The 24,568-nt window shown below is 38.5% G+C and overlaps 1 protein-coding gene across 1 annotated transcript in view; it reads right to left on the reverse strand.

Annotated features, from left to right (window-relative positions):
• CARMIL1 (capping protein regulator and myosin 1 linker 1) overlaps nt 1–24,568 on the reverse strand; it is a 333,351-nt gene that overhangs the window by 111,004 nt on the left and 197,779 nt on the right. Inside the window, exons 13-20 of the mRNA XM_028479533.2 lie at nt 20,464–20,567; nt 17,945–18,022; nt 17,724–17,800; nt 14,620–14,724; nt 9,801–9,870; nt 1,243–1,324; nt 406–505; nt 249–303 (exon numbers count right to left, since the gene is read on the reverse strand). Of these exons, the coding sequence (XP_028335334.1) occupies nt 249–303; nt 406–505; nt 1,243–1,324; nt 9,801–9,870; nt 14,620–14,724; nt 17,724–17,800; nt 17,945–18,022; nt 20,464–20,567 (671 nt within the window). The remainder of the gene's footprint in view (nt 1–248; nt 304–405; nt 506–1,242; nt 1,325–9,800; nt 9,871–14,619; nt 14,725–17,723; nt 17,801–17,944; nt 18,023–20,463; nt 20,568–24,568) is intronic.

Here is a 24,568-nt window from a genome sequence, read left to right on the forward strand (position 1 = left end):
ATCTATTAGTTACAATCTTCCTTTAACTAGTGATAAGCTGAATAAAGTGAAGAGTAGGTAAATTTTGAGTACACCCTAAAACTGTACTAAAGCATAAATATTTATTGCACTTAAAAACAATAACAATAGAAAATGTATACAGAGATAAAATTATCTGAAAGCATATCTGCATTAACCCAGCAGACATAATTAGTAAGAACAGCAACAAACGGCAGATTTTAGGCAAGAGTGTTAAAAATAATACTCACTGATTCTTCATCTTGAATCATCTGTACTAAGTTGTCCAACACAGGTGTCAGATTTCTAAAGAGATTTTAAAGATGTGGACAGTGGAATCAAATCAAAAGCTTTCAGGAGGCTGGTTATTTTCATCATTGTCATATAAAAAAAATGCAAAACTCTTACTTGGATTTCATATTATTAAAATTTTTGCCTAACGCCAGGTGTTGTATGGATCTGTTTTTACTGAGCCACACTATTAAGGTAGATAGGTCAGATTCTAAACCTGGAAAGAATCAGAGTAAATGGAGAATCAACACACATGTGGATAATTCTCAGGTGCAGCAAAATTAAACAAAGGTGCAAGGTAGTAGATGATTTTCTTTACTGTCCTGAGATGCTAATCTTTTTTCCAGGGATAAACTCATTCTCCACAAAGACTTATCTAAATCTCTTATGCAATCAGTGGCTAAATAAAGTCAACAAGGAATGGGGAGGCATGACAGCAGAAAATTTCATCTCTCCCCATCCCTTTGTGAAAGAAGATTCTGACATACTGTTCACTGGGGGGTAACTGCAGTTAAAGTTGTCTATGCAAATTCATACTGCATTCTTGTCTATGCAAGTTCATATGCACATGCTACTATAACCAGTAGAAATAAAGCTAATGAAACAAGTTTCTGAATAAATAAACAAGACCTCAATTTTATTACCACTAAGCATGCAAAAGGTTGGACTCAGATCTTTATCAATGTATTGATGACAACTTTTTTTTTTTTTTTTTGGTCTGAATTGTTTTACTGCATAGACTTTTCATTTTTGGCCATAGAAAAATCTTAGTAAGACTTTGGCACAGAATTATTCCATAAATAAACTCTGTTAAATTAAAAGGTCCTCTAGTCAAGAAGTGAAATAACAATTTTATTAAGGTATCATCTAGATTGAACTAGAAGATTATTTTCCCTTTCCCAACTTGCTTCAAATAACATTTCTGTGTCTTTTCTTCTCTGATTTCTGACTTACCATTATCGGAGATGTCTAGGCTCGTGATGTTGTGGATTTCGGCGATGCAGCCTTCTAATACCTGCGCACCTCCAGATCTCAGCTAGAGAAACACAAACCAAACAGGAAAAGTGGTCACTGGAGGGGTAAAGCCAAAAAAATGAAAAATAGGAGATAGAATCTCAAACTTAGCACCAAAGGAAAAAGTGAAAACTTATCAACTCCAAAAAAGCTATCATCAATGTAAAGAGCTAATCACTAGTCATTATATGGTTTCCCATCTCACGTAAGTCTGAAAATCATTAGAAAAAGAAACAGAAGACAGAGGCCACCCCGCGTCACCATTGCCAAGATGGTCTCCGTCAACCCACAAGAATTTTCTTCATTTCTGACTTTTGGAAAGCTAACAAATCCCTTTTATACATTAGAAACTGCTATTATTTTATTTGATTACTACAGATTTCAAGGTATAACTCTCCACCATGTACCAGCAAAACAACCAAAGGAGACAGTAAAGACCTATAAAACCCTTTTCATCTTTTCCCATAAAACCAAAAGCATATTTTACAGAGGCCAGAGTATTTTTGTTTTCTGTTCAGCAACTATCTGAGTTCCTACTACGTGTAAAACACTGTGCAGGATGCAGTTTCCCAAGCTGTGGCCCTTTGTTCAGTAAACTTACGATCTATTAAGAGAAAAGAAATTCATTTATTGGGAACCTACTATGTGCCAAGGAACATGGTAGTTTCTCTATTCACTTAAGAAAATTAAAATTTATGTAAAACTTCTATACCAAATTGATAACACTTTCTACTTGTTCAAGTTTTGACGTAAAAATTTAAAGAACCCTTATTTCACTATTTTAGATGAAATATGTCTGCAGTACTCTGGACCAAACCCTGCCAATTTCCCTGGCTGCTTACATGTTAAGCAGAATTTTGCACAGATCTTTGGAATTGCTTTATTCAGGAGTATTTCAGATGGAGTGTTTAAATTCAGTCCTTTCTACTTTTTCAGGTAACAGCAGGTCACGGTTACGTGCCTGATGTGAACTCTGACGGGGAGTGTCACATAGAGGCAGACCTCCCCAGGAGGCTGGTCTACACACTTCAGGGAAACCAAGGCCAACCAACTCCACAGCTGCAGGGCTACGAATCCAGTGTGTGGAGCTATGGCCATTTTTATTATATTTTTGCAAAAGTACTGGTTTATGATTGGTTGTAAATTAAAAAACAACAACCAGATTCTTCACAAATAGATTTGAGAAACACTGTTCCAGGTCACAGTTTGTTAATATTTGAAGAAGTGAATGTTATATGTAGACTATGTCAACATTAAAGCAGGAAATAATTTAGGCAAACACTTCCAAGGAACATAATTTGATTTTCAGAGCATGAAAAAAATTATGTTTTTGAGAAGACAAACATAAGTTTTTACAATTTCATTATTTGCTGTTAGTAATTTCTCTGTTGAGAAGTCAAATTTCCACAACAAAATCTCTATTCTTATTATAATGTATAGTAAAAATATTCCATTTGCAAAATTGGAAAATAAAGGTGAGATTTCAGTGCTCATTTCTGTTTACTTTACAAATACTCCTGACTGATACTTGTAGCATAATACTAACATTTTCCAATACTAAAAAATGTCAACATACCCTAATTTATTGATTCATAAAGTACTTACACAATGGCCAAGCTAAGGAAAGCCCAAGGAGAAAAAACAAAAAATGTTAAGTAAGCAGAATAAGAACAGAGAAGTAGACGTCTCTATCAACACACAATGTAAAAAAGCAGAGTCAGAAAAAACACTTCAACTAAAAGAAACTCCCAAAACAAAAATCCAAAACTTAAATAAGAAAATAACTGACCTTCAGTCACAAGAACATTCGATTGAACTCACAGGTTATTAGATGCCTAAAATTTCCCCAAAGCTTAAGGCTTTCCCAAAACAGTAAAAGCTTTTCCATTACTGTAAATGAAAATCCTTTTAAATAAATCTGCATAATTAGAGGCTATGTATGCATGTAAAACTGTTTTTAAATTACCCTCATTTGCATCCCACACTAGCATTATTTAAAAAGAAAGCAAGATCAAAGAGGAGTAAATGTGACTGAATCACTCAATACTTTTTTGAAATGTTAAAAATAAAATCACATTTCTTTCAAGAGAGAAGTGTGGTCTCACTCAAGGAAGGTGGAATATTTCAGCTGTTACCCATAGTTCTAAGTGAATAGTTCTATCTAATACAAAAACATCCATAATGGGTACAGAAACAAGGAAACTAAAATCTAGAGAACTTTTAATAATTCATTTTCCTTCCTCAAGAGCACTTGCCATTTAAAAAGAGGTGGCAAATATTACAGGTTTAAATATAAAATAACCTCCCTATTTATCACTTGTCCTCTATAGGGGTTCCATTTTTAATGAAAAAATAATTTCTATCCTGGCAAATTTTCTCACATGAAACTGTGAATACTGTAAGATTCTCCAAGAACAGAAAATGGTTTGACGTGATCCAGTTCAACATATCCTCGCTAGCAGGGTTTGATGCCAAAAGGTAATTGAGAACCCAAGAAAGATATATAATACAATTGACCCTTGAACAACTCTGGGGTGAGGGGAGTTGCGGGGGGGGGGGGGCAACCCTCCACACAATCAGAAATCCAAGTATAACTTTACAGTTGGCCCTCGGTATCCGTGGTTCCTTCCCCACATGCAGATTCAGCCAACCACGATGTAGTACTATAGGAGGTATTTAGTGAAAAAAATCCACATGTAAGTGGACCCATGCAGTTCAAACCCGTGCTGTTCAAGGGTCAACTGTATATATACTGTCATTTCCAAGAGAATGGAAATACTTGCATTTCCAAATAGCTGCATGCATTATATTGCTTATGTCCATCCTGTGGTGAAACATTTTCCATTTTGCATTCCACACCCAGTCTAATAGGAAAGTGATAGCAAGGGGTACAGCAATGATGATATGCTCAACACACACAAGCAAACCCGCCTTCTCACCTCAAAGCTGGCTGAATGACTATCAAATTGAATGAACTGTCTGAAAAGTTACTAGTGACTTGCTGCAATGTCCTACTTGTTACAAATTTTAATATCTGATGCTCTTTTTTCTACTCATCATCAAAGCACATTGCAATGAATATGGCATAACGTGCAGGAAAATTTCTCCTTAAAAGAACCAACTCCCACATCCAGACTGCAACAAATTCTCACTTATGGCTAGCCTTTACGTCTTCTCTGAAGTATCAGATATTTTCCTCTCTCACTTGGAAGGAGATTAAGCTTGCAGAATTCAGTCCCAGCACTGACTTATTCTTCCCTTGAAGTATGACTATGAAGTAATAAGATTTTTAAACACAAGACAGGATGCATACACCCATTGCCTCCTTTCAGGCAGAGGGGTACATGGGGAGAATGCATATGAATGTCAACATCACTATCACCATATATAAAAGAGTTTTGAAACTCTTGTTTTGGAACTAACCTTGAGGACAAGGGAACACACACATTTATCTGCACAGATGCTAAGTCCTTAACGCTTTGAGAGTGAGTTGGGATCAGCCACAGGCCATTCAGAGCCTGCCCGTAGAGCGTAATGCTGTTTTGTGTCCAAAACCAGGTGTGCCTATAAATTGATGAGACTAATTATTCTTGAGAGATTTAAAACAGCTTTGAAGGTGATTTTTTTTTAATGGTTTAATAAAGATAGTTACCCTAGGCTTGGCATAGTGCCAAATACTATCTCAGCAAACTATTACAGTCGGCCCTCTGCAAAATTTCAGTCCTAGGTTGGTTGAATAAGCAGATGCAAAACCTGCAGATATGGAAGCCAACTGTATTTACTGTACTCCACTATTTTACATGGGGGACTTGAGCATCTGTGCATTTTGATATCTGTGGGAGCTCCCCGAACCCATCCGCAGCAGATACTGAGGGATGACTGTATAATCCCCATTCCACAGGTGAAAAATGAGGGCTGAAAGAAGGGAACCTTTTGGATTCCAAAGTGCCCACCCTTTGTTTGCTATGACACTCTCTTGCCTTCCATGACTACTCTGAGTCACTTTCTTATTCTTCTCAAAGAAAACTTTTCTGGTACTAAAAGACCAAGAAAATGAAATGATAACATAATTAATGTGAAACAGGTAAGTTTTTTCTCTAAGTAGAGAAGTTATCTGTAAATGAGAGGTTAATTTTAGTACTGACTAGCTGAGCCCTCACAGAGCAAAAGATTACAGCCCCAAATTTTGGATTGAAGTTTCTAATTATCAAGGATGTTTGTGTTGTAGGAAAGCAACTCCATAATTTATAATTATCTGCATGACACTTTTTTTTTTAATAGCATGAAGTGTAAATCTCTCTCATTCAAACTGATGAATGTGAAATGCCTCTCTCAGGGCAGTACTGAAAGATAACGCACCAAGAAAGGTAAACGTGAAGAGTAAAGGAATCAGTAAATGGTGAAAACAAAATCATTTGCTTAAGGAAAGTTATTCTAAGTTTCCTGTCTAGACACTTTTAATTCCTGTTTCAAGGTTACAGTCTCTCTCCTCCAAATAAACTCAACCACGATTTTAGATGATGGTCGTTTACTTTCTATGACACCCATATAAACCTAATTTTAAAGTTAATCAGTGGAGAGCAGCTGTTTTATAATAAAATAAGTGATCTATTTATAAATACGAAAAAAAATTTCAAGGTATTTCACATTTATTCTTTGCTTCCATGGTTTGGGTAGACTATTGTACTTAGAGGTATCTGTAGGGGGCACTGAACTCATACAGTGGCCACATCTCAAACTCCCCAGTATTATACAACAGACATTTGACCTTTTAGGTCTGTCAGTCCCTCACCTTGAGTAAGCCACCCCTGTAGAAATGACTTCCCGAGATGTTTATGGCATCAGGGTGAAGCTTCTTTCCCCCCCAACCCACCACAGGTGGAGGCATTTATCTGATCATCAGTTTCTTTTTATTCATCATTAAGTGATGAATTCTTCCATGGTTTTGACTGGCATGATAAGAGTAAAGAAGACTGTGTCTACTGTGGCTAAATAGAGAATGAACAGAAAAAATTCACGTATGCATAATTTTAAACTTCCAAGTTAGTGAAAGCTTTTTTCCAAGAGCATTACATAAATTCTGAAGCAATGAATGATTTAAGGAGTAGTAGTTAATACTCTAAGTGCCAAGCATTCTAAACAGAAAATATTGTAACTTCTAGTACCTTTATAGGAAAGAGGTTTACTGTATCATGGAGATGAGCAAAGTGAAACCTAGTTAAATTTGGACATCTAGCTTTAAGAAGAAAAATGTCACAAGACACCTTAATTTACAAAAATAATTTTGTGTTTCATTAATTTTTATGAGCAGCAATACAATGTGTGACTTTATAAACGTGGTCACCAGTACTGTGATTCAAGCTGTAAGACGGTGGAACAACATGGCACTAAGGTAGTATTAAGGGGTCCCCATCTCAGCAGTATCATTTTATCATATAATTCATAAATGAATGGCCAAAATGAAGTTGGAATTATCATCACAATAATGGTCAATCCTACCATCAGAATGTGATCTGGATTCCTGCTTTATTAAGAAAAATTATAAAGGAAAAAGTCTACTAGCCATTTGATGGATCCATATGAAACTGCCAATAGTCTGTCATTTTTTTCTTCCATTTGTGTAAAATATTTTTTTAACCTCTTTATTGGAGTATAATTGCTTTACAATAGGGTGTTTCTGCTTTGTAACAAAGTGAATCAGCTATACATATACATATATCTCCATATCTCCTCCCTCTTACGGCTCCCTCCCATCCTCCCTATCCCAACCTTCTAGGTGGTCACAAAGCACTGAGCTGATCTCCCTGTGCTCTGTGGCTGCTTCCCATTAGCTATCTATTTTACATTTGGTAGTGTATATATGTCCATGCCACTCTCTCACTTCGTCCCAGCTTACCCTTCCCCCTCCCCATGTCCTCAAGTCCATTCTCTGCGTCTGAATCTTTATTCCTGTCCTGCCCCTAGATTCCTCAGAACCTTTTTTTTTTTTTTAGATTCCATATATATGAGTAAGCATGTGGTATTTGTTTTTCTCTTTCTGACTTACTTCACTCTCTATGACAGACTCTAGGTCCATCCACCTCATTACAAATAACTCAATTTCGTTTCTTTTTATGGCTGAGTAATATTCCATTGTATATATGTGCCACATCTTCTTTATCCATTCATCTGTCGATGGACACTTAGGTTGCTTCCATGTCCTGGCTATAGTAAATAGAGCTGCAATGAACATTTTGGTACATGACTCTTTTTGAATTATGGTTTTCACAGGGTATATGCCCAGTAGTGGGATTGCTGGGTCATATGGTAGTTCTATATTTAGTTTTTTAAGGAACCTCCATACTGTTCTCCATAGTTGTCTGCCATTTTTGACCTACAAAAATGTCAGTTTTATATGGTTCACCAAATATAACTGTCTCTGAAAGTTATTCTGAATAGGATCACAAAGGAGTTTTAAAAAGAAGCTGTGTGACAATCTAACACAGTGTTCTCTGGGCATATGGTACCTATCAACTTATTTGAGAAGAAAATGTCTAATTGTATAATATTCTAATTATTAGTATTAACAACAATCAGGAGAGCATACTTTGATTATGACTCTGCCATTAGTGAGCTGGATTATTTCAGCTTCTTTAGACCTCAGTTTCCTCATCAATAAGCATGAGAATCAGATGATCACTTATGTCCATTCCAGTTTTGATTACAGAATTAAATGAATGATGTTATATTGGTAGCAATCATGATCTTTAGTCAGGATAGTAAAGCATATGGGTTATTGCTAATTCAGTATTTTAATCTAACAGAGCAATCAAGGTTATACCAACTTGCTTTTTTAATAGAATAACCCTTTCTATCCTCATTCGTCTTATGCCTTCCCTCATAAGGAATTTTTATTATCGGCATGCCCTTAATATTAAGTGCTGGTAAACAAATAATTCATATTACCAGAGCTAGTTTCTGTTTTACGGTCTGTCTTTATAAATGAAAGAGCATTAATTTGCACATGAAAATTTCACAACGCCAGGTTAGGTTTTTAGGATTTTCCCTTTCCCCCACTCCCCCCAACAAACAAAAAGACTAATAAATCACACACAGTTGGCCTTCACCCCAGCTCAAAATTAATAAAAATTCCTGCACTAACAATTTATATGGTTGATTTCAGACCTGTCAGTTTCTAGAATTTTCAGAGAGGTAAAGCATAAATCTTCAATATTTAGTGTTGGCTTAGTGCTCAGCATTTTGTTAGTGGCTAAAGGAAACACAAAGCAAAGTAAGACACAAATACTGCCTTCCATAAAGTCACAACCCAGATAGGAAAGCATACAGGAGCCAATTTAATAATTGTGCAACGCACTACACGTGGTTCAGTGTCCAAATGCATGTTACCGTCATTAAGTACTAGACAATTAGAAAAAAATAAGACCACAAAGTGCTGAAGCAGTCAGGGAAGAAATGTACAGACAGGTAAGCAACAATAGGGAACAACCTTTATAGGTACTGGACGTTCTAAGCATCACATTTCAAAGAAGAGCTCTTTTAAACCTCATAACAACCTACCAGGAGAGGCACTAATGTTGTTTCCTTTTCACAGATGCAGAAATTGAGATGTAATGCTACCAAGTAATCACCCAGATTGCATAGCTAGTCATGGCCAAACTCAGATCAAACAGTAGGAATCTGATGCAGGTACAGAGGAGACAGGACCTGAACTAGATCCTCAAAGAGAGGGAGGCCTTGGGGAAAAAGAGGGACATGGCAGGAGTGTTCCAGAAAGAGAGAAGAGTGGGTATAAAGGCCCAAGAATAGGAATGAATAAATTCCCACCTCCAGCCCTGAGAAAAGGCACCAAGTTTGACATGGTGGGTAAAGCCAGGCTCTGAAGAGGCTGGATAGTTTGTACACGGGTATTTTCTTACTAATCTCCACACAAACCAAAAGTTTCAAGATAGCGAAAAAGTTCAGGTACCCTCTAAAATGTAGAAGTTTTTAGTCTCAATTCTTCTGTGTGTACTTTGATAGAAACTGCTTGTAGTTACTATAATTTTGAGAAGCATCTTAATTTTCCTGTTTTAAAATGAAGATATTAAAAAGCAAAATTAATGACAAAGATCTTCCCTTTTACACTCTCCAAATCCAAGTTAGGCTGGACACATCTGGCCCCTGCAAGGAAGGCTGTATGGTACAACTTTTCTGATGGTAAAGCTAGTTTAAGGCTTGGTATCTCCAAGTTTCATCATAAAATACTTAAGCAACTGGCATGAAGAAGGGGAGAAAAAGAAAAGCCATTAAAAGCACATTTGACTGCTTTCTGAATGGTGTTCCATGGCTGTTTGTAGATAAAACTCGCAATATACAGAACATCAGAAGTTTCTATAAAGTGTGTTATTCTGCTTCTTGTATACCGTCTGGAATCACAGTATCACACTGTTTCCAGGAAAAAGACAGAGCAATTTTCAGGCTATTATCTATTCTAGTGCATCATCTAAAGGTGTTCTTACCTCACAGTTGCTGAGATCAAGAGAAACCCTCTTCAAGTTATGATTACAAGCCAGGCCCAATAACAGCGCTCTGAGGGGAGGAAACACACACACTTTAGATAAAAATTCCACTTGTTGCTCCAAAAATGTGTAAGCACACTGAACAAAACCCAGAGAAAGAAGAAGGCCTTTTCTGAATCATAGGTCAAGCACCAAGCAGCGTCTCACTTTTTAAAGTGCCAACTGCATTTCCACCCACCAAGAGTAGTGACAAAAATGACAGGGAAACATTCTTCTGTTTGACATGGAGCAGGTCCCTCATAAATGCGAAACCCGACAGGGTTGCTATTCCTAAGGAAATAAACCAACAGTGCTCCTAATTGAACACTGAAATTAAATTGTGTTCATCACAGATAAACTGCCCCCTGCATCTGCTTGAGAACACCTTTAATAATGTTTAGAATATTATTAGGCAATTGTTATTAGAATAGCAAAGGAAAGCTAGTTTTCCCTAAGGGTTATGTTAATGGGGGAAGGCAGGCTCTAGAGTATTCCAGGATGTGAAATCATATCTAGATGAGTTTGTTAAAGGACTTGCAGAGGTGGGATGGGTAAGGGTGTAACAGCATGGAAGATAAGGTACTAGTCTTGAGTTTGAGTGCAGGATCCTGCCTGTCTATCCAACTACTAGCTGGTCACAGGATAAACACCATCACCACTCTGCAAAGGATTTTTCTCATCTGCTTATGGAGCAGACTGGACTCATCATATGGATCTCGTATGTAAGAGAATGAATTGACTCCACTTTTACAAGTCAGTCCTATAAAATCCAACACCACTGAACAGGCTTGAAACAAAAATTTCATACATGCACCCACATCCATTAATTACACCGAAAGAGACCCTCAGCTAGGCCCTGTGAGGATACAAAGATGAGCATGAGAGGGTTGCCAATCTCAAGCAAAGGAAACAAATATGTGTGCAAATAACCATAATGCAAGGCAGACAGCTGTAAATACTAGAGAGTAGAACCAAGGCAACTGCCACCTGGGGGTGACTACCTGTTCTCAAGGTTCCCAGGAAAGGCACCTCTACTAGCAGACTCCAAAAATACCCCAGGGGAAGGGGGAGGTGGGAAAGTAGGGAATTACTTCATGCCAAAGTCTCTGAGATTTACCCCCATCCAGTGATTCTCTGGTCTCATCCACTGAGAGAGAATCCCCAAGGTGGGCAGAGTGCAAGAACTTGGCTGCTCCTAGCTGCGAGAACAACCCCTGTGGGTAAGAAGGTCGAGGGGACTGCGTGTCTCTTCGTTCCTTTAATCCAGTTCACTGTCCCCTCTTCTAAAACACTATCCTATGAAAAAGGCTGGGCATGTCTCATCTGTGTGTGTGCCTCTGTTCAATTAGTTATTCAAGCGTTTCTCTTTTCCTAAAAAGTGCCTTTTCGCCCTTTTGTTCTTGGGGGCAGTATTGAGCTACTGAGAGCTATTGGTACTAAGAACCAAAAGGCCTGTCCTCAGGTCCTGATTCTGTTACTGAGCATTGGGTAGCCTGAAGGACATCACTTTTCCTCTCTGTGTCTCAGGTTCTCATCAGCAAAATGGGAGAGTCAGGACATTACCAAAGAGGTCCCTACATTTCTAAGATTTAAGTTTCTAGGACTTAGCCACATATTTTAACATTGTATTTGTATAATGCTTAGATGGAGGGAAAACTCTTCCTACTTTTCTGACGTGTAGGTTAAGGACAAGGAAATAAATGGTGCCTTTTAAGATACTTAACTATAGAAGGCCAATGACTCAGAGGAAACGACTCATGAGACAAATATAGATAACCCACAGAAACTGTCCCTAGTAAAACAAAACAGAACAACTACAACAAAGCATCGCAGGCTCTGGGGGAAAACTCTATCACAAGGTGTGTTGTTTATTTTAACCCAGTGTGAACTGCCTTCGCAGTGTGATCCTCTTGGTCCTCAATCATTAGCGCCAAACTGACTAACAGAAGAATTTGTATTTCATTTCCATGGCTCTGGCAGCATCACCCTGTTCTTAAAAAGCGCCGAAATACTTTAATGTGGACAGAAAAGAGCCTCCAGGGAAAAACACAACTATGAAATAAGCAATTACATCAAAAGAAGTTGCATTTCTTTAGCTTACTCTCTTATGGCTACTGATCTCCCTTTAAGAAATGAGGGCCCCCCCTTTGCCCTTCTTGGTGCTTGGGGATACAACGTGGGTTTAGGAACAGGACGGAGCCAGTGTCCGCTGGCTGACAGCAGTGGACTCTGCAATGTACCTCCCAGAGCCCCCTCAGCTGTCGGTCCTCTTTGGGGGCTGCCTCAGCCCAAGACAAGGGCCTCGCCCAAGGTCACATCTGCTTCTGGGGCAGCCTGTATCCAAGGACTGATCAACACAGGGGTATAAAGGCCCAGCCTCGTCGCCCAGCTCAGGGACATTCTAGCAACAAAGCTCCCACCGGGTTGGCTGAGGTCTTCACTGTGACAGCCCCAGTTCAACTTGCCCTCTGTCCCATCCTGCTTTCTTCCTGCTCCCCCTCCACAGATTCCAAGGGTACTTCCTAATAAACATCCTACATGCTAATCTCCATCTCTAACTTGGCTTCCCAGAAAACCCAACCTGCGATGGCAGTGAGTTTTCACAAATTACTTAGCTTCTCTGAGCTTCAATTTCCTCAGCTGCAAAATAGGGATAATGATACCTTCCCACAGCTGTTGTCAACACTGCAGGTGACAGTTTGTGGGTAAGCACCCAGTTGTGTGTCTAACTTAGAGCAGTGCTTGGCAAGTTCCCTTCCATCCTCACCCCTTCACAGGCAAACCCAAGCACCTCAGTTTTGTTATATCTTTTCAAATTATAGTATCACATTAAATGTACATCTGGAATTTAGTTTATAGAATCTCTGGCCATGAAGCCTTTTTCCTCATATTAAAATTTTTACTGAGTAAAACACAGACCTGAAGAGACTACAGGCATACCTCACCGTATTACATTTCACAGATACTGCGTTTTTTTACAAATTGAAGGTTTACGGCAATTTGCATGAAGCAAGTCTACTGGTGCCACTTTTCAACAGCATTTGCTCACTTCATGTCTCTGTGTCGCATTTTGGTAATTCTCACAATATTTCAAAGCCTCCACCAGCAAAAAGATTACGACTCGCTGATGGCTCAGATGATGGTTAGCACTGTTTAGCAATAAAGTGTTTTTTATTTAAGATATGTACATTTTTTGGACATAATGCTATTGCACACTTAATAAACTACACTATAGTGTAAACATAACTTTTAAATGCACTGGGAAACCCCCAAATTCGTGTGACTCGCTTTATTGCAATATTCACTTTATTGCAGTGATCTGGAACCAAACCCGCAACATCTCCGAGGTCTGCCAGTACTGATTTATTATTAAACATTAACATAAATAACAACAGGTCACAAGATTTAACACTGACCTATAATAAAGTACAGTAAATCCAGTGTTGTGGTGGTGAGGATTATTCTATAAAATCAATTGTACTAATCAGTGAAGAACTACTCTATATTTTACAGGAACCAGAAACACTGAATTAGTATACCATGTACCTATCACTTAAACTACTCTGAATATGCTAATCTCCCACTGATATGATATGACAAAAGCAAGTCTGGTTTTGCTTTCTACTCAGTGCCCTCCTGGCATCTAGTCTGTTGTAAATGCTCAATAAATATCAGTTGAATGAATGAGTGTGGTTAAATTATAACGGATCCCCTTTAGAATACTGATGCTGATAGCTTTAGTAACATCCATACAAACAGCCTAATCATGATGTTTTCACAATTTGCGGCTGTTATATTTAGAGATCTCTAATACAAAGATTCAATTCTTCCTCTTTTTTTTTAAAAAACAGGCCGCTATAACGTCAGGATTTTTTTTTTTTTTGCACAGGTGGATCAACTGTTCTTAAAGGCATCCATTGTTTTAGTCACATGGTACTTTGTATAAAACTAATCAAGAACTTCACACCTCTCAAAAAGAAAAGAAAAGGCAATTTACAAATTAGATGATTAATTTTCTAGTAGAACGAATAGCAGACATTGATTTTAACATTTCATACAAATTGCAAGGGAACAATTGAACGCTGATTTATATGTCAGCTGGGGAAAGGAGAAATCTGTGCATACATCTGAACACATGTGACAACGTAGATATTCATAACTACTTGAAAATGTTCTTTTGACTCAAAGAGAATTAGATTCTACAGTCCTTTTGCTTATCTCTGGCAATGGTGAAAAGAAATTCAAGGATAACAAATTATTCTAAAAAGTTCAACTTTACCATGACACCGACACTGAGGATATTAACCTATAAGTTGCCTGCCAAGTAAAAATACCAAACAAATAGATACCTAGGTAATTCAGAAAACAAAGCACCTAAAAATTGTTTCTGTTGCACACACGTGTATAGCCTTTGATTATTACTGTTAGTAGAAATATTGAGAATAGATTTTAAAATGCACACAAGAATATACCTAAAAAGGACTGAACAGAGGTCAATAGAAAGGTGATGGTACCTAGAAACACAACTTTTAAAGATCAGTGACTACTGCCAAGGTCACAAAGCAAAGGAAGATGTTTTTTTTTCATAGAAGATGAAATAATATCAACAGCGTACAATGTACTCAGAAAGAATTTGACTTCCTTTGTGACCCAAAGTAAAAAGGCATTTATATCTGCCTTGTCTGTCTTAGGATTGTACGTCTTTTTCCCTTCCCTCAAGCACATTCCTAATAACAAATTGAACTTTAAAAGCTCTGGAGAAAATGAATTAACCACTCACTTTAAGGGCTCAGGAGACAGTTTTGTGCCTGAAAGGTTGATTTGCATCAGAGCCAGAGAACTACTAAAAAACTGCTTGAAAGATGGGGGTACTTCTTTTCCTTTCCTGAAAAACAAAACATGAGAGTCTTACATGCAGTTAAACTTCCATCTCTGCACCCCACTTCCAAACTGGCACAATTATTCATCGGTAAATTAAAACACTGTGAAATAATCCATGAACTCGTTGTGTTTCAGTAGAAATTTAAAGGTAAAAAGAAACAAAATGTCTGAAAGTTAAATAAATTAATTCAGTGTACTTTCAAAAATGATGTAGGAGAGGTTAAGAAATGTCATTAAGTCTTTAAAACATTTTATTCCTATTCTTTGTAGCCAAAGAACTCATTGTGTTCCACCCCCTAGTTCTTCAGGAAACTCCATATTTGAATTTTTAAGAAATAAGTCAAAGAAGATACATATTTCTCACCAATTTAAAGAGCCTTCCCACTGGGTGGCATCAGATTGTTAAGGATCACTACCTGTGTTTGGCTATGTTTTCAGATGCAGCAGGTCTCAGACACAACGAGATGGTGACCAGATGTCAAGTCTGATTGGCAAGAAACCTGCATGACAAATATCCTACTCGGCTCTTATATCCATAGCACAGATCTAATTATTTCAGGCCAAATATTAGAATAAAGACAAAACTCCAAAAAGAAATGCTTATAACCTCCAAATACGTCCCCTTGCTATTCCAGTGGGAAGTATATGAATCAAATCATACAACTCAATAAGAAGACAGAGTCAGCACTGTACTATGAAGATTTAAGAAAAGATTCCAGAGCCAAAATTGGAATATGAATGCTTTGTTTGCTTTGTTCTATCTGATAGAATTGTTGAAAGGTTTGAGTAAGTACAGCACTTAGCCTGATGCATTGTAAACACTTATTCAATGATAGTTATTCACATTCTGTGGAGGGAATCATAGATTCTCAGGGCAGAGACCGTCCTAGGGGTCGAACTCAACCACATAACATTCAACAATATTTTATGTACAGAGGTCTAGGAAACCTGTCAATATTTGAAAAAGGTTTTAAAACAGGACAATTTCAGGCTGAGAAGAAATACCTAAGCAACCAGAATATCTATTTAAGAGGATGAAAAATACACTTAAGAGGAAAGAGAATTCTGGCAGAATACGTATTAGACGTTTCAAACAACTCTGGTCCCCAACAGAAGCTTGTATACCCGGGTTCATTTTCTTTTTCTTTTTTTTTAAATTGAATAATTGAAGTAAAGGTGAATTACAATGTTGTGTTAATTACTGCTGTATAGCGAAGTGACTCAGTTATACATATATATATACATTCTTTTTCTGATGAGCAGACTTTGGCAGACTTCAGAAATGGGGTCTTGGCAACATGAATAAATTGAGGGTGGCTAGCAGCCAAAATCTCAGGAAAAACAAAAAAATTAACCTGCCTTGTATTCCCTGAAGTACAATGGGATGTGAGTGGAAGTGATGTGTGTGACTTCCAGAGACAAGTTTTACCATGATTCTTTCTCCTCTGCTATGTGATTGTCAACGCACCAGAAAGAGGCTGCTCTGGCTCCCAGAGTGAAGCGGCTAACCCATAAGGGACATGTCGCAAAATTGCTGTTGCTGAAAGCTGTGGAGAGGGTGGTGGGTTGGGGGGATCATTTGTTACTGGAACAACCTGACCTATCCTGACTGCTACACTTATGAAATTATCTGTGAACCAAAGTATGAATAGCCTGGCTAACAATCCACAACTCAGTGTAAATGCAGCAATTTCTACATAATTACTAAGGGCTTTCTACGGTTATATCTAGGTGAGGTAGTGGGTACTAAACAGTTTAATCACAGCCTCTCATTTGGAAGACAAGGAAATTTGTTAGCACAATTCCGCTCTATAAGCTTAAGAGCTCTACTTAGGACCAGTCATCACAGAATTCACAGTATTATGAATTCAAAAGAGCTGATTAGATGAAAATCCTTATCATCTATGATACATTTCTAACCCAGTTCCTCAGGCTATTATAGCTCCACCAAAGCATGGCTTCATAAGCTGACTTCAAATACATGAGTGGTCTGGGTGGTCAAGTTAATACCCTCTAAGGCCTTTGAAATAAAGTATCTTAGAAAACTCTCTACTTCTCCCACCATTTTATCTCCTACATTTTACTCTCTCTGATCTTATCCTATTGAGGTATATGTGGCATATTTTTGCTATCGTAGACATTTACATACTGTAGAAGTAATGGACCAAGAATACTTTAAAATACAGAATAACTCACTATGAGGCATAATTGTAGAATAAAGCATGCTGAATTGTGAATTTTCCAAACAAGTGACTGTTATCCCTTTGAATATGTAAAGTTTTCAAAAAGTTAACCAATAAAAAAGGAGGTATTTCTAATATTAAGCAATTCTCCATGTTAATAAAGAGCATATAATGACTAAAATATTGTTTACGACTTGTGGTAATAATTACAAATGGTAAGTGCTGAACTGTATTAATACACTAGATGGTTCCAGAACTCCACAGTTACATAACCCATGTACTTTTCATGATTTTTCTGCATTCTGCCATTCTAAGTTGCTGCTGTGTGTGAATACTTTGCTTCTAATCTACTGCCTGATTTTGCAAACAATTCTAAGTCGGGAAGGTAGAAGTGAGGTACTTAGGCGGGCCCTCCACTTCTACAAATCAGAATGCATGAGCTCTGAGATGACGATTCTCTTTATCTCCCAGACACAGTTGATACTTAATTCAAAGTACATTATTGAGAAACACCCATAGAAGTTTCTAAAAGGGTCTTTACCATATTAAGAGAGAATGCCTGTCCACATATGAGAAATAGTACATTATTACATCGTTCATATAGGCAGTCTGGAGTTATTGATAAGGACATTGTCCTGCAGGGAAAAAAGATATAATAAAAACTTGAACTTTCAAGGTCTAATATTCATAGATAATGGTTTAGGACCATCTCCTTTCATGCACAACATTCACCCTTTATCACTCTGTTTTCATCTCACTATAACTTTCTCTGAGAGAAAGACACTCCTAGATGATAATGATAGCAGGAATAAATCCATACCGGTGAGAAAAGACAGTTCTGGAGAGATTGAGCACAGCTAAATACTGAAGGCAGCCACGGAGAAGAGCTCCACAGACCTGGAAAGAAACAAGGCTCTCTTATTTTCAAATATTTCTAGAACTCAGAGAATATTTTATTGGGAAGAAAGCCCATTGTTTCCCATCTAAATATGGGACCCCCATATTTGAGATCCCCCCCCAAGCAATATAAAAAAATATTACCATGTCCAGGGAACATTCTGTATTGGACAAATCCAGATGAGCAATGGCATTTGGCTGGGCCAAAAAACTGTACATGGACTTGAATAAAAAGCAAAAACCAAATATGTTAGGATCCAGAAACACACATGCACACACTCGCGCATGCACACACGATGTTAAGTTAATATTTTAAAATCAAGTTGCCCAAATCCACTGAGGATCATCCTATACTCTTCCCAAAAGGATGGTAGAATTTTCTGTCATTCCATTACCTTCCCTGAGAGCAAAATTCCAAAGAATATTTTAAAGTATGTTTAAGTCTAAAAAAGGCCAAATGGAGTCTTAGCTACCAAACCCCCTTTTTGTTACACATGACTTAGTTTTCCTGATTAGCTCCATTTTTATTATACAATTTGGAACAGTGCTAATTAATTTTAACTGCTGAGATTGAAATACCACCTGAACTGCAGCCACCCTATCAAAATGCTAATCACTTTTGAAAGTGTTTAAGGAGGCACTAATTTGAATTTGAACCACAGGACGGTGGTCTCGGGCTATACTCTCTTCAGTTCAAGAAAATAATTTTTCTATCCTTAGTTACTTCCGAAATCTAACAAGAAAGGGCCTAACAGCACTATTAGGCTTTTTTTTTTCTTAATCTCACTTATAACTAAGACCCTTCAGTTTCTAGAGTGTCACAATGCCTAAACTAGACCCTCATCTTCCTGCAAGGCTATCAAAACAATAAAATTAATAACTCTCTGTTACTCTCTAATAGCCTTGTGTGAGTAGTAACTGCCAGCATCCACCAACAGCACACCAAATCCAAGCTCCTGCCACCAGGCAAATAGCTAAATTTGCTATTTTGCTATCAAACCTTCCAATAGCTTTGCTTCACTGGATGCCACGAGATACTTGCAAAAACAAACAAGCTTACATTGAGATATCCTAGCCCTTGGCAAAGACTCATAAGTGTAGCAGCTTAGCTATAGATGCTTGAGAAAACTCCTCTCGACCAAGGAATTCAGAATAGCAAGAGACTGGCCTATAAATATTTTAGAATAACCAGGCATACAATGTACTGTATTATGAAAACTTCTGATTCAGAAAAATAGTCTTGTTCTGACTTAGTGAAGATCTGATTCTCTGTCTTTGCCTGGCACTGTGATTTTACTCCTGGCCACCAGCTGGGGAAGCTCTAATCACCCTCAAGTGGTGACAAGACCCTACCTGGCCAACACTTCTCCAGCAGCCCCTGCTAGGCTGCTCTCCCAGAAAGCACAGGGCCAGGTGAGCCCCTCTCTGCACCTGCTGAATGGCTCTCAGAACCTCAGCCTGTCAGGGCTAGAAGCCCACTGTCACTCGGCTTCATCATTCCACTTGCCCTTCCCCAGAGGCGAGCTGGGACAGGACTCCTGGCTGGCTACTTTGCTGTCTTGGGTGACTATCAATGCCCCTGTGTTAGCAGCCTTCTTGTTTAATCTTCAGGCTCTTCTTTTACCTTTCCCTCTATTCTGCTAGTTTGTCACTGTAATGTTTTGGTGGTTTCACATCGGACTCCTTGTTTCATCTTGGGAGGGAGCAGATTTATGAATCATCAGTGAAAGCGACAACTACAATTGGACAACACACTGAAAAAAGTCATGGCACACCAGGAAGCAAGTATTAATATTATGTAAATGAGTTCAAGTGTAAGGGAGAGGAAAATAACTACAAAGACGGCTGTGGCAACATTCCCTGTCTTACAGGGAAAGGAAAACAGAAGAGAAATGAGAATACATGTCACAGTGTTTTTCACTCCCATAAAGCCATGGAATGTAAATTAAGGTCCTTTGAAGAGGTCCATGTGCTGTGGGTCCCACCCCACTGGTAAGGGAGCATTTCTTCTAAATTCTATCCTGTGACGAGAGGGGACTATTCACCCCATCTGGCAGTGAGATCATATCTAATTCACTGTATCAATAAGATCTGCCAAACATTTATATTACTGATTCAGCTGCATGAAAAATCTTGCTACAGATGAGGGGAAACTTTTTGCCTTCACACTCAAACTTTCAAGAGTGGCCCCAGCTGACTCCTAACCCTCCCCCTCTCTACTGTAATCATGGAATATGGGACTGAAGTTCATCCCAATATCCCCTTTCCATCACAAACTATTTTTTTAAAAATGCACCAGTCTTCTTAACAATATTATTTAATGATGAAATAATTCATTTTACGTTTCCAATCTTTCTTATCAGGCAATTTTAACAGGTGCAATAATGTTATGAAGTGGAGAAAAAAATTCCTTCAGAAAAAGTATTTCCAAAAAGAATTTAAACTTCAATAATCTTAAGTGAGGGGGGATAAAATCTCTAGAATAGGCTACATTTAGTAAAGGAAGGCTCTGGAACATTTCTCTAAAACTCTTCATAAGCTCATGACTAAATGATTTGAAGGGGTCATGATAAAGGGAGATGTGGGGAAATATGTTTCGAAATTATTCCAGGGTTAGTAAGTACAGCTTCTTTGAAGATGGCAGTAAGGAAAAGAAAACCTACCGAGAGGTCATCTCCGCGAAGGATGTTCCCTGAGAGGTCCAGATGGTTAAGAGTGGTGGCGGTCAACAGGTTGGCACTGAGTGACTGAGAAAGGCTATTCACCCCTGCAACATTGATGAGATCCAGGCTCAGTTTCCACTCCAGGAACCAAAATGAGGTTTGTGAGTTTCTTTAAATGGTCTAGCAGCCCCATCAACTTGCAGGACTGAGGTTAACCATAAGCCCTGTCCCCAAAAGGCAGCTCTAGGATGGTCTTTTGACATCTTCTCAGGAAGAACAGGTTAGTCACAGACACGACCAACTCACCGAGTAGGAGAAAGAAACAGAATCAACTTCATTTTGCTCTACTTCTAATTTTGTGGAGGGAAAGGATTTTACTTTGAAGTCTTAAAATGATGCAAGCAGTCTAACTGATCATTTTCGTCCTTCTCTTAATCCTGCCGGGTGATTCTTGCTTTAATGTACAGTATGGAAAGGATGCAGATGCAAATTCAGATATTTAGGCTACTGAAAGTACTTGGAAGTTAATACAGGAATGTACTGCTCTACTTAACATATTATACTCAAGGCAAAATTTAGATTGAAATGGACTTTACAAAGAGCTAATGACCTGTACACAATGGAAGAAGCAATCAAAAGGAAAAAGTGATAATTAACACTCTACACACTATTTATATACATAACATAAATGGTTCAAGTTAAAGTCAACTGAAATAAACTATAATACCACCCCAAAAAACAAAGAATGAACACATGAGGAGGGTAAGATTATTCTGTGGAGAGAAAGGTATGGTCTACCATCTGTGGGTAACAGGAACTGAAACAGGCCTGTTAGTCAGGAACTTGTGGTGGGCAGATTTTCATCAGGCCACTTCAAAATGGGAGCCCAGGGCTTCCCTGGTGGCGCAGTGGTTGAGAGTCTGCCTGCCGATGCAGGGGACACGGGTTCGTGCCCTGGTCTGGGAAGATCCCACATGCCGCAGAGCGGCTGGGCCCGTGAGCCATGGCCGCTGAGCCTGCGCGTCCGGAGCCTGTGCTCTGCAACGGGAGGGGCCAAAACAGTGACGGGCCCGCGTACCAAAAAAAAAAAAAAAAAAAAAAAATAGGGAGCCCAGAAGAAGCTGGTCCCTCCCTGGGATTCAAAGAGGTCAATACACACAATTATCACTGATGATTATTCTTCAGATAACTGGAATATGGATACTGTAAAGCTCTTCATGTTTCTACTGAAAGTCCATAGCTCTAAATCGTATATTTTGGAAATATGGCTATTTCTAAGGTGGGTATACTTTCATAAATCATTCTGTTTTTCTTGTTTTTCAGTAAAATTCTTCTTGAAAATCCCAGCCTATCTCTACCACCCGGAAGGGAAACTGGGAACGGGGTTTTTGTCTGCACATGGACAGAGCCTTCATCAGGATAAGGGGCAAGGGTCAGGCCAGAACTGGTCACGGCTGCAGGACCCAAGGAGGCACTCCAAGAAAAAAAAAAAAAGCTGAGGGTTACAAGTACCACCCCACACTGGAGCAGTACTCTGCTCCAAGTTTAGAATGTTTGGTGCACGGCACTCATGGAGGGGTTACTACCTCATCTTTCAGCTTTGGCGAGTTACAGAGAACCAACTCCAGTGTGTGTGCAATAAAGGCTACTGAGCCATTTCTTGATGGTGAGTGTGCATTTGGGTTTGTAGAGAGAAGACTCAGAGGCAGAGAGGGGAAAATGTTTTACTTAAGTACATGGAAGAATTTCTTGGCCATCAACTGAACATTTATTAAGTGCTCATAACATGTTTATCAAATGCTGGGGATTCGGGAGATATATGTAAATAAGACCCATTCTTTGCCCTCAAAAAGTTCAAAGACCACCACGAAAGAAGCTAAATAAATTCCAGGATGAAAAGCCAGTGCTACACGAGGAATATTTATTCAATACAACAAATCTTTTTTTTTTTTTTTTTTTTTTTTTTTTTGCAGTACGCGGGCCTCTCACTGCTGTGGCCTCCCCCCGCCGCGGAGCACAGGCTCCAGACGTGCAGGCTCAGCGGCTATGGCTCACGGGCCCAGCTGCTCCGTGGCATGTGGGATCCTGGGATCCTCCCGGACTGGGGCACGATCCCGTGGTCCCCCGCATCGGCAGGCAGACTCTCAACCACTGCGCCACCAGGGAAGCCCAACAAATCTTTATTTAAGGCCTACTGTATACCAGGTGTGGGCTTCTGAGACCCAGGGGATACTCTTTTACCCTCTCAAAGCCAGTCCAGTGGGAGACCCAGACAGTTGAATAATCATAATCTGGCGAGGTCAATACTATCAAAGAGGTAAGAGACAAGAGCTTTGCAGTGAAGGAGGTGGAGATTTGATTAATTGTGTTAGATAAAAGGAACTTGTAATGGCCCATAGAAAAGGTTAATTTCTGGAGGCAACTTCTATGATTTGTTTAAATGACCAACTTCCTTCAGTTTGTCCTGTTATTGGTAGTATCAATGTATTTTGAAATGGAATAATCGAGTCCAAAACCTGTGGAAAATATCAGACTCTCATCAAGAAAGTCATTTGTAAAATTATGCCCTCAGTGCAGTATAACAAAACTCAATAAATAAATTCCGAAATTAGAAGGTGAAATGAGTCTCGACAGCAAAACGCTCCTTGACAAGCGTGGGTGCTTGGCAGTTGGCCAACATCTGAATAGAACTGGGAGAGAATCATGTTATCAGCTCAGCTTCAAGCTACTGAAACAGAATGAAGGACTTCCTCCTCCTCCCCCACCTCTGGAGCCTACATCCACATGAGGCTTGTGTTAATAACACACTAATAGCAGGAAATCACAAAAATATAGGATGGAAAAAATCAGGGCTCTTCCAACCCAAACTATGCACAGATTTTCATGCTATCCTCGATTCTGGTTGTCTAGTGATTTTGACCATTCTTCATATTTATTATTGGAGTGTTTACAGCTGGAAAAAGGTGGTACCAGATGGCCCTGCAATGACATAATCTGGCAACCAGCAGGACATTTACTAGAAATTCAGAAAACTATCACTCAGCTAACATCTGAGGAAGAGAAAGGATATTTGGAGGCAGTGTGGATGTCACGGGCAGATTAAAAAAAACCTATGTCTTGAATTATGAGCCATGAATATAAATGTTTTCATAGAACAAAAATATAAATGTGAGTCAAATTCAGCAAAAGCTTAAAACTGCAATTTAATCTGAGTTATTCTGAACCTGCAAAACCTTTCAGATCCTTTGTGACAGTCTGTAAGAATACTGAAAACCTTTAAGAAATCAATTTTTTTTAAAAACAACATTTCAAGATATACATCTTAGGAAGGGCAACTTAAAATTCTTTGGGTCACATGTTATAAAACAATTAATTCTCAAACACATTTTATTGCAGAGAAGAGATAAAGGTGTTGATCTTTATTTGTGAAGGGTATAGGGCATGTGGGGCTGTCCTGATTCACAAGGAAGCTGAGGAATCCAGCTCTGCCTAGGGAATCTGCCCACTCTCATCACACTGGGAGGGACAGGGCATCAGTGAGTGGGTAGCACTCAGGTGCCTCAGAACCCAAACCTGCCCTCAGAAGGATCAATGATCATAGCATCCCTCTATCTGTCTTATAGTAATGAACAAATAAGTTAAATAAATATAATCAAGTTTAAAAACAAAAAACAAAAAAACCTCTACCTAAAAAAAGAGTTAGACTTATGAAGCACATAATAAATGATTAACATTTTAATGTGTGAAGAATTCAAATGAATAAAGAAAAAAATTGACGCTGTAAACAGAATAGTAACAGAGGAGGGGGACTAGCAATTTTCTCCAAAAGAAATACAAGTGACTAAGGAACAAGGCAGGAAAAGCTACTTAAGCAATAACTGAAGAAACTAAAATTAAAATATCAGAACACTTTTGTTCATATGCTTGATAAACAATTAAAAAAGAGAACAATATCCACTGAGAGTGAGAGTGTAAAGAGGGTTATATGAAATACTTGGAGGACAACTCGACAATAAATATCAGAAAAAGCTTTTAAAAATGTTTGCAACCTCTGATCTAGCAATTCTACTTACAGCAATTTATCCTAAAGAAGAAATTAACACAT

The sequence above is a fragment of the Physeter macrocephalus genome, chromosome 18 (genome assembly GCF_002837175.3).
Source record: "Physeter macrocephalus isolate SW-GA chromosome 18, ASM283717v5, whole genome shotgun sequence".
NCBI lineage: Eukaryota > Metazoa > Chordata > Mammalia > Artiodactyla > Physeteridae > Physeter > Physeter macrocephalus.